This window comes from Agelaius phoeniceus, chromosome 36 (assembly GCF_051311805.1).
Source record: "Agelaius phoeniceus isolate bAgePho1 chromosome 36, bAgePho1.hap1, whole genome shotgun sequence".
Taxonomy (NCBI): domain Eukaryota; kingdom Metazoa; phylum Chordata; class Aves; order Passeriformes; family Icteridae; genus Agelaius; species Agelaius phoeniceus.
The window spans coordinates 495,089-505,599 of record NC_135300.1 but is presented as its reverse complement, the minus strand read 5'-3'; the positions used below and the strand labels follow the sequence as shown (position 1 = coordinate 505,599).

The window sequence follows — 10,511 nt, the reverse complement described above, 5'->3', positions numbered from 1 at the left end:
TCCCACGCCCTCGGGGTCATTCATTCATCCGAGCCGGCCCCGCCCCCTCCGGTGCCACCGGCGGCGGCTCCGGTGGCTCCCGGTCCCGGCATAACCCGGGGGTCCCGTTACCGGTGTCCCGGGGGTCTCGGGGGACCCAGTCCCGTTACCGGGGGTCCCTGTCCCGTTATCGGGGGTTCCGGTCGGTTCTCGGGGGTCCCGGGGTCCTTGCCCGGTTCCCGGGATCCCGGGGTTCCCAATCCCATTCCCAGGAGTCCGAGTCGGTTCTCAGGGGTCCCAGCCCCGTTCCCGGTGTCCCGGGGGTCCCAGTCAGCTCTCGGGGGTTCCTGTCCCGTTCCCGGGGGTCCTGGCCGGTTCTCGTTGGTCTCAGCCCCGTTCCCGGTGTTCCGGGAGTCCCAGTCACGTTCCTGGGGGTTCCACTCGGTTCCCGGGGATCCCGGTCAGCTTTCGGGGGTCTCAGCCCCGTTCCGAGGGTCCCGGGGGTCCGTGTTCCGTTCCGGGGGTCCCCGCCCGGTTTCCTTGGGTCCCGCTCCCATCCCGGTGTCCCGGGGGTCCCTGCCCGGTTCCCGGTGTCCCGGGGTCCCATCCCGGTGTCCCGGGGGTCCCTGCCCGGTTCCCGGTGTCCCGGGGGTCCCATCCCGGTGTCCCGGGGTCCCATCCCGGTGTCCCGGGGGTCCCTGCCCGGTGTCCCGGGGGTCCCAGCCCGGTTCTCGGTGTCCCGGGGGTCCCATCCCGGTGTCCCGGGGGTCCCAGCCCGGTTCCCGGTGTCCCGGGGGTCCCTCTCGGCTCTCGGGGGTCCCGGGGGTCCCTGTCCGGTTCCCGGGGTTTTTCCCCGCCCTATTTTCCCGCGGTTCCCTCTCCCGTCCCGGTAAACACCGCGCGGGTCTCCCCGGTTACGGCGTTCCCCGCCGGTGACGTCACCACGTCCGGCGTCCCGTGTTTACGTCGCGCGGCAACGGCCGCGGCCATGGCAACGGGGGCGTGGCATTGGCCGGGCCGGCGACCAATCGGGACGGGGCAGGGGCGGGGTCAAAGCGGGACGGGGCGGGGCTTGAGGCGCCGCGTTCGCGCGCTTTTTGCGGGGCGGGGGGGGGGAATTTGGGGACATTTGGGTGACACTGGGAAATTTGGGACATTTTGGGGGAAAATTTGGGACATTGGGGACACATTGGGGACACATTGGGGACATTGGGGGGGAATCTGGGGACATTGGGGGGGTATGGGGACATTGGGGGAAAATTTGGGAGATTTAGGGAAATTTGGGGACATTGGGGGGAAATTTTGGGAAGATTGGGGACACTGGGGACGTTGGGGGAACTGGGGACATTGGGGACATTATGGGAAAACTTGGGACACTGGGGAACATTTGGGGACATTGGGGGGGACATTGTCACGTTGTCACCCGTTTGTCACAAGAGTTTTTATTAAATTATCGCCCCTCCCCCCGCACGGATGAGGGGGGGGGAGGGAAAAAAAGGACATGAAGGGGGCGTGGCCTCCTCCCATGGCCACGCCCCCTCCTGGATGTCACCTCGGGGTGGGGACAGCGGTGTCACTGCGGCTTCACTTTGGCACTTGGCAGCTTGGCCAGGACCCTGCAGGGACATTCGGGGACATGAGGGACATTGGGGACACTGGGGGGGACATTGGGGGGACATTGGGGACACTCACCTGGCTCGCAGGTGGCTCAGGTGGCTCCGAGCCAGGCTCAGGTGTTGATCGATCTGGGCCTGAGGGGGACATTGGGGGACATTTGGGGACACACACAAGTGTCACCGCCCCCGCTGTGGTGGCAGTGCCAGCCTCGGGTGTCCCCTCGGGTGTCACCTGGGGCGTGGCCGTACCTGGTGGCGCCGGTAGAGCATGGGGAAGGTGAAGGCGCTGATGACACCTGGGCAGGGGGACATTGTGGGGACACCTGGGGTCACCAACTGCCCCCAACCGTCCCCAGGGTCCCCTCATCATCCCCTCAATGTCCCCAGTGTCCCCAATCCCCCTGATGTCCCCCAATGTCCCCCAATGTCCCCCCAATGTCCCCGATGTCCCTGAGGTCCCCGATGTCCCCGATGTCCCCAATGGCCCAAATGTCCCCCCAATGTCCCCAATCCCCCTGAATGTCCCCAATGTCTCCCAATCCCCCCAATGTCTCCCCAATGTCCCCCAATCCCCCCAATGTCCTCAATGTCCTCAATGTGCCCCCAATGTCCCCAATCCCCCCAATGTCCCTGATGTCCCTGATGTCCCCCAATGGCCCCCAATGTCTCCCCAATGTCCCCCAGTGTCCCCAAATGTCCCCAATCCCCCCAATGTCCCCAATCCCCCGAATGTCCCCGATGTCCTCAATGTCCCCCCAATGTCCCCAATGTCCCCCAATGTCCCCAATCCCCCCAATGTCCCTGATGTCCCCCAATGGCCCCCAATGTCTCCCCAATGTCCCCCAGTGTCCCCAATGTCCCCAATCCCCCCAATGTCCCCCAGTGTCCCCAATCCCCCCAATGTCCCCGATGTCCCCAATGCCCCCCATGTCCCCGATGTCCCCAATCCCCCCGAATGTCCCCAAATGTCCCCAATCCCCCGAATGTCCCCGATGTCCCCGATGTCCCCGATGTCCCCTCTCGTACCCGCTGCCAGCAGTGTCACCCCGTTGCAGGCGGCCCCCACGTAGGTCAGCAGGTAGAACAGGAAGGCGAACTGCGGCCACCACAGGTGACATTGTCACTGTCACCGTCACTGGCAGTGCCACCCTCAGCCCCCCCCGTGTCCCCAGTGTCCCCAATGCCCTCAGTGTCCCCCATGGGGCCCCAATGTCCCCAAATATCCCCCATGTCCCTCATGTTCCCAATGTCCCCTGAGTCCCCCGTGCCACCCATGTGTCCCCAATACCCCCTCAAGTGTCCCCAGTGTCCCCAATGTCCCTCCATGTCCCCAGTGCCCTCAGTGTCCCCTACACCCCCTTGTGTCCGCAGCGTCCCAAATGTCCCCATGGCCCTCATGTTCCCAACGTCCCCAAAACCCCCCAAATGTCCCCTGTGCCCCCCAATGTCCCCAATGTCACCACGTCCCCAGTGTCCCTCATGTCCCGAATTTTTCCGCGTGCCCCCAATGTCCCCAATGTCCCCACAGCCCCCATTCCCCCCAATGTCCCCCAATGTCCCTCATGTTCCCCAATGTCCCCAGTGTCCCCACAGCCCCCATTCCCCCCAGTGTCCCCCGGTGTCCCCCGGTGTCCCCTGCTGTCACCTTGAGGGACTCGGGGACGCTGTGCACCAGGAAGAGTCGGGTGAGGGTGCGGGCGGCCGCCACCGTGTGCCGGGCCAGGCACCGCGCCCAGCGCTGCTGCTGCTCCTCACTGAGGGGCTCTGTCCTCCTGGGGACATTGGGGACAGCGTTGGGGACATGGGGACAGCCCTGGGGACAGCCACGGGGACATGGGGACAGAGCTGGGGACAGCCACGGGGACAGGGACACACGAGGAAGAGGAGGGTGAAGGGCACCGCGCCCAGCGCTGCTGCTCCTCATTGAGGGGCTCTGTCCTCCTGGGGACATGGGGACAGCGTTGGGGACATGGGGACAGCCACGGGGACAGGGATGAGGACAGTGATGGGGACAGAAGGACAGGGACAGGGGACAGGGACAGGGATGGGGACATGGGGACAGCAATGGGGACAGGGACAACTGAGAGGGACAGGGACAGTGAGGACAGGGGGACAGCGATGGGGACACAGACAGGGACAGAAGGACAGAGGGACAGCAATGGGGACAGGGACAATGACAGGTGCGGTGTCATGGGACAGCGACAGAGGGACAGAGGGACAGAGGGACAGAGCCAGGGGACAGGGACAGGCACAGGGATGGGACAAAGCCACCAGGGCCACCCTGATCTCCCTGGGGGTGGCAGGGAGGGGACACTGGGGGTGACACGGGGGGGACACTGGGGGTGACACAGGGTGGGAGGGGACGCTCAGGTGTCACTCACCTGGCCGGGCTCTCCGTGGTCGATGGCCTCAGCGCCCTCAGGGCCACCTGGCGCAGGCGCAGGGGGACGGTGACAGCCAGCACGGCCAGCGCCGCGTGTGCCACCACGGCGACGGCGCTGAAGCGGGACAGGGAGCCCAGCAACACCAGTGACACCAGCAAGGCCAGCGCCGAGCGGTGGGGGACGCGCCAGTACAGCAGCTCCCACACTGGGGACAATGGGGACGCCACCAGTGTCACCCCAGGGCCCCTTCAGAGGCTCCGCCAGTTCCTTACTGGAGCCCCCAGTGCTCCCAGTGCCACCCCAGTGCTCACCCAGTTCCTTACTGGAGCCCCCAGTGCTCCCAGTGCCACCCCAGGGCTCGCCCAGTTCCATTCCCAGTGCTCCCAGTGCTCCCAGTGCCACCCCCGTGCTCCCAGTGCCACCCCAGTGCCACCCCAGTTCCTTACTGGAGCCCCCAGTGCTCCCAGTGCCACCCCAGTGCCACCCCAGTGCTCCCCCAGTTCCTTACTGGAGCTCCCAGTGCTCCCAGTGCCACCCCAGTGCCACCCCAGTTCCATTCCCAGTGCCCCCAGTGTCCCCCAGTGCCACCCCAGTGCTCCCAGTTTCTTCCAATCCCCCCCAGTCCCTCCCAGTCCCCTCCCAGTTGCTCCCAGTGCCCTCCCAGAACCCCCCCCAGTGCTTTCCAGCCCCTCCAGGTTGCTCCCAGTGTTCTCCCAATGATTCCCAGTTCCCCCCCAGTCCCTCCCAGTTCCCCCCAGTCCCCCCAGTTCCCCCCAAGTTCCCCCCAGTCCCTCCCAGTTCCCCCCAGTCCCCCCCAGTTCCCCCCAAGTCCCTCCAGTCCCTCCCAGTCCCCCCCAGTCCGCACCAGTTCCCTCCATGTCTCGCTCGGTGCCTCCCGGGGTTATTTTGGGGGGTCCCGGGTTATTTTTGGGGGGGGGTCACCCCCTATTTTTAACCCTCCAATGGCGCCGGGGGGCGGCGCGACCCCTCCCCGAAACCGGAGCCCCCCCGCGCTCCCATTGGCCGCTCACCCTGTCCGTCGGCGCCCGCCGCGCTCGCTGATTGGTCGGCGGGAGGAGGGGGCGGGGCCGAGGCTCGGGGGGGCTCCGCGGGGGCGCCCCCTGGCGGGGGGGAGGGGAGCGGCGCGGGGGATGCTGGGAGGGGGGAAAATGGGGGGGTCTGGGGTCCCAAATATCCGCAAATACCCCCAGGGGGTCCCAAATACCCCCAGGGACCCCCAAATGCCCCCTAGACCCCCCCAAATCTCCCCCCGAGACCCCCAAATCCTTACAGACCCCCCCAAATCTACCCTGGGACCCTCAAATCTCTCCCCAGGGACCCCCCCAGATTTCCCCAAATTCCCCCCCAGGAGCCCCAATTACGCCAGGGACCCCCAAATCAACCCCAGACCCCCCCAGGGACCCCCAGATTTCCCCCAGGGACCTGAAATTACCCCGGGGACCCCCCCAGGGACCCCCAAATCTCCCCCAGATCTCCCCCAAATCCCGCAATTCCCCCCAAAACCCCCCGGACCCACTCAAATTACCCCAGGACCCCCCAAATCCCCCCCAAATTCCCCCATCCTCACCCTTCCTCCCTGGGGTCTCTTCCTCCTCTTCCTCCTCCTCCTCCTCCTCCTCGCCCCTCCCCCCCCGACCCCTCCTCGGACCGCCCCCATTTTGGGGGTGGGGGAGGGGCGGGTTCGGGCTCCCCCCGCTCCTTTTTTTTGGGGGGGGGTCCCCGGGGGCCTTTTGGAGGGGGGAGGGGTCCGGCCCCCGAACGCCCCTCCCCCAGCGGGGCTCAGGCGTGGGGGAGGGGCGCGACCCCTCCGAGGGGGGGGGTGGGGGTCGCCCCTCCCCCCGCCCCCCCCGAAGGCGATGTAGGAGAAGGTGAGCTCGTGGGGGGAGGGGCGGTCCCGGGGGGGCCCTTCCTCATCATCCTCATCATCCTCATCTTCCTCCTCCTCCTCCTCCTCCTCGGGGGGCTCCTCCGGCAGCTCCGGGAAAGGGGGGGGGTCCTCGGGGCCGCCTAATGGGGGGGGGGGGATCGGGGTAAATTTGGGGGCATTTGGGGTAAATTTGGGGAGGTTTTGGGGGGGGGATCAGGGGTGGATTTGGGGTAAATTGGAGAGGGGTTTTGGGGGGGGGGTTTGGGGAGGGGTTTTGGGGGGATTTGGGGTCGTTTGGGGTGAATCGGCGGGGTTTAGGGTGCGTTTGGGGGATTTTGGGGGGGATTTTTGGGTAAATTGGGGGTTTTGGGTAAATGGGGGGGGATTTTGGGGTAAATTGGGGTGGATTTGGGGCAGGTTTGGCGTTAATTTGGGTGGGTTTAGGGAGTTCATTGGGAGATTTGGGGTAAATTTGGGGGGGTTTGGGGTGAGTTTGGGGTTCACTGGGGGGGTTCAGGAGTTTTGGGCTTCAGGGGTTTGGGGACCCTCCCACGCCCCCCTCCCCAAAAGCCGCACCCGGGGGGCTTTGGGGTACATTGGGCGGGTTTGGGGGTTTTGGGGGTGCTTTTGGGGTAAATTGGGGGGATTTTAGGGTAAATTTGGGGGATTTTGGGGTGAATTTGGGGTGTTTTGGGGCTCCCGCTCACCCTCGGTGGAGTCCGGTGTGGTGGAGGCCGTGGACGGAGCCTCCTCTGGGGGGGGGGCACGGGGGGGTCACGGGACCCCCAAACTTGATCCGGGACCCCCGGGCGCGCCCCCCCCGCCCCTCCCGGGACCTCCCCGGTTCCTCCATCCCCGGTTCCTCCATCCCCGGTTCCTCCATCCCCGGTGCTCCCGGTGCCTCCAAGTCCCGGTTCCCGCCGTCCCCGGCGCCTCCCGGTACCGTGGCCCCGGGTATCTTTGTCCCCGGTGTTCCCGTCCCGGTTCCCGCGGTCCCGATCCCTCCCGGTAACTCCCGGTCCCGGTAACTCCCGGTCCCCTCATCCCGGCCACTCCCAGTCCCGGTTCCTCCCGGTTCCCGCAGCTCCCGGTGCCTCCCGGTGCCGCCCCGATCCCCCATCCCCGTCCCCTCCCGGTACCGGATCCATCCCCGTCCCGGTTCCCGGTACCGGATCCATCCCCGTCCCGGTTCCGGGTACCGGATCCATCCCCGCTTCCCGGTGCTCCCATCCCCGTCCCGGTTCCGGGTACCGGATCCATCCCCGCTTCCCGGTGCTCCCATCCCCGGCCACTCCCAATCCCTCCGTGCCCGGTTCCTCCCGGTTCCTCCCGGTTCCCCATCCCCGGCCGCTCCCGGTTCGCCGTTCCCCGGTACCTCCCGCATCCCGCGGCCCCTCCCCGTTCCCCGCGCCCGGTTCCCGATCCCCGATCCCCCATCCCCGGCTCCTCCCGGTGCCGCTCCCCGGTTCCCGGTGCCCGTTCCCGGTTCTCGGCCACTCCCGCATCCCGCAGCCCCTCCCCGCGCTCCGTTCCCGGTTCCCGGTCCCCCATCCCCGGCCCCTCCCGGTTCCCGGCCACTCCCGCATCCCCGTTCCCGGTTCCCCATCCCCGGCCCCTCCCGGTGCCGCTCCCCGTACCGGTCCCCAGTCCCCGATCTCCCATCCCCGGCCCCTCCCGGTTCCCGGTGTCGCTCCCCGGTCCCGGTTCCCGGTCCCTCATCCCCGATTCCCCCATCCCCGGCCCCTCCCGCTCCCCGGTGCCGCTCCCCGGTGCCGCTCCCGGTTCCCCGTTCCGGTTCCCGGTTCCCGGTCCGTACTGCAGTGGGCGAAGCCCAGGACCTGCCCCATGGCGGCGGCCCCCGCATGGGGCTCCCGGTCGCCCCCGGGCCGGCCCCGCCGCCATCACGGAGCCGCCATCGCCGGTGAGCGCCGGGGCCGAGGCCACGCGCGGACACAAAGGGCGGCGGCGGCGGCGGCGGCGGCGGCGGCGGCGGCGGAGAGGGCGGGGCTGGGGGCGGGGCAGGGGCGGGGACGTAACGGAGAGGCGGGAATGGGGAACGGGAATGGGGAACGGGGACCGGGACCGGGAATGGGGAACGGGACCGGGAATGGGGACCGGGAACCGACAGTGGAGAGCCGGGAATGGGGAACGGGGACCGGGAATGGGGAACGGGAATGGGGACCGGGAATGGGGACCGGGAACCGGCACCGGGAACCGACAGTGGAGAGCCGGGGATGGGGAACCGGGACCGGGAACCGGGACCGGGAACCGGGACCGGGAACCGACAGGGGTAGCGGGAACCGGGAATGGGGAATCAACACCGGAGAGGCGGGAATGGGGAAGGGGAACCGGGAATGGGGAAGGGGGCACCGGGAACCGGGAATGGGGAATGGGGACCGGGATTTGGGACCGGGAACCGGCACCGGAGAGCCGGGGATGGGGAAGGGGCACTGGGAGTGGGGAACCGGCACCGGAAACCGGCACCGGGGCTCCCCGGTTCCCCGCGAAGTTCCCAGTAAATCCCAGTGCCCCCAGTCCCTCCCAGTGTCTCCCAGTAAATCCCAGTAACTCCCAGTAAATCCCAGTAACTCCCCCAGCACCTCCCTGACCTTCCCAGTGTCTCCCAGTAAATCCCAGTAACTCCCAGTAAATCCCAGTAACTCCCCCAGCACCTCCCTGACCTTCCCAGTGTCTCCCAGTAAATCCCAGTAACTCCCAGTAAATCCCAGTAACTCCCCCAGCACCTCCCTGAGCTTCCAGTGTCTCCCAGTAAATCCCAGTGCCCAGGACCGGAGAGTTCAGGGAGACACCGGGGAGACATTGGGAGGGCACTGGGAGGGCACTGGGAGGCACTGGGAGGGCACTGGGAGGGCACTGGGAGTTACTGGGAGTTACTGGGAGGTACTGGGAGGCACTGGAGGGCACTGGGAGTTACTGGGAGGTACTGGGAGTTACTGGGGGGGCACTGGGGGGGCACTGGGCGGGCACTGGGAGTTACTGGGAGGGCACTGGGAGGCACTGGGGGGGCACTGGGAGTTACTGGGAAGGCACTGGGGGGGCACTGGGAGTTACTGGGAGGGCACTGGGAGTTACTGGGAAGGCACTGGGGGGGCACTGGGAGTTACTGGGGGGCACTGGGAGTTACTGGGAGTTACTGGGAGGGCACTGGGAGTTACTGGGAGGGCACTGGGGGGGCACTGGGAGTTACTGGGAGTTACTGGGAGGGCACTGGGAGTTACTGGGGGGGCACTGGGAGTTACTGGGAGGGCACTGGGGGCACTGGGAGTTACTGGGAGGGCACTGGGGGGGCACTGGACGTTACTGGTCCCGCGAGCCCCCCCCGGGGTCATTTCCCGGTCGCCGCCGCCGTTCCCGGGAGGGGCGGGGCCTGGGCCTGGCGGTGGGCGGGGCCATACCCATGGGGGGCGGGGCCTCTCGCCGGGACCGGCGGGTCCGGCCCCCCCCCCTCCCCCCGCCCGCTCCGCCGCCACCGGAAGGGCCCGGACCGGGCACGGCCGCCAGCATGAGGTGAACGGGGCTCGGAACTGGGAGCACTGGGAGGAACTGGGAGCACTGGGGGGAACTGGGAGCACTGGGGGGAACTGGGAGCGACTGGGAACGACTGGGAGCGACTGGGGGGCACCGGGCACCGGAGCTGGGGGCACCGGCGGAAGCGTTAACGGGCACCGGGGAGCGGCACCGGGGAAACTGGGAGAGGGAACTGGGAGGAACTGGGAGTGACTGGGATCGGGACTGGGAGGAACTGGGGGGCACTGGGAGGGACTGGGAGGGACTGGGAGAGACTGGGAGAGCCGGTAACGGGCAGCGGGCGGTACCGGGGGTGCCGGTAACGGGCGCCGGGGGCAGCGGGCGGCGCCGGTAACGGGTGCTGGGAGAACTGGAAACGGTACTGGGAGCAACTGGGAGAACTGGAACCGGGGGCTGCGGCTACTGGGAGCGCTGGGAAGAGGGACTGGGAGCACTGGGAGCGCCGGGATCCGGAACTGGGAGCGCCGGGGAAACCGGGAAGTGGCACTGGGAGCACTGGGGGAACTGGGATCCGGAACTGGGAGCACTGGGGGAACTGGAATGGGCACTGGGAGCACTGGGAATACCGGGAATCGATACTGGGAGCACTGGGGGCACTGGGATGGGTACTGGCAATTGATACTGGGCACTGGGAACTGGGACTGGGAGCACTGGGAGAGCTGGGATCCGGAACTGGGAGCACTGGGAATTGATACTGGGAGCACTGGGAATGCCGGGAGCTGGGATCAGGGGTACTGGGAGCACTGGGATGGGCTCTGGGGTAACTGGGATGGATACTGGGAGCACTGGGAGCACTGGGATGGGCTCTGGGGTAACTGGGGTGGATACTGGGAGCACTGGGATGGGCACTGGGGTAACTGGGATGGATACTGGGGGTACTGGGAGCACTGGGATGGGCACTGGGTAACTGGGGTGGATACTGGGAGCACTGGGAGCACTGGGATGGGCACTGGGGTAACTGGGGTGGATACTGGGAGCACTGGGATGGGCTCTGGGGTAAGTGGGGTGGATACTGGAGCACTGGGATGGGCACTGGGGTAACTGGGGTGGATACTGGGATACTGGAGCACTGGGATGGGCACTGGGGTAACTGGA

The 10,511-nt window shown here is 67.4% G+C and overlaps 1 protein-coding gene across 1 annotated transcript; it reads right to left on the bottom strand.

The window, feature by feature from the left end:
• Window positions 1–1,405: 1,405 nt before the first annotated feature.
• LOC129134175 (reticulon-4-like) lies at window positions 1,406–7,586 on the bottom strand. Its single transcript, XM_077192870.1, has 10 exons — window positions 7,505–7,586; window positions 6,575–6,619; window positions 5,568–5,909; window positions 5,011–5,133; window positions 3,977–4,184; window positions 3,241–3,367; window positions 2,622–2,691; window positions 1,845–1,891; window positions 1,672–1,730; window positions 1,406–1,595 (listed from the first exon to the last, which is right to left on the bottom strand). Exons 1-10 carry the CDS (start codon window positions 7,584–7,586, stop codon window positions 1,553–1,555), a joined length of 1,146 nt encoding a protein of 381 aa, XP_077048985.1. The 3' UTR covers window positions 1,406–1,552.
• Between the last annotated feature and the right edge of the window lie 2,925 nt (window positions 7,587–10,511).

Excerpts from the sequence above, each read along its gene's own strand:
- LOC129134175 (XM_077192870.1), bottom strand. The coding sequence starts at position 7,586 with ATGAGGGACCGGGAACCGGGACCGGGGAGCGACACCGGGAACCGGGAG. Across the intron at positions 6,620-7,504 it reads AGATCGGGGACTGGGGACCG|AGGAGGCTCCGTCCACGGCC; the intron begins GTACGGGGAGCG and ends CCCCCCCCCCAG. Across the intron at positions 1,596-1,671 it reads CTGAGCCACCTGCGAGCCAG|GGTCCTGGCCAAGCTGCCAA; the intron begins GTGAGTGTCCCC and ends ATGTCCCTGCAG.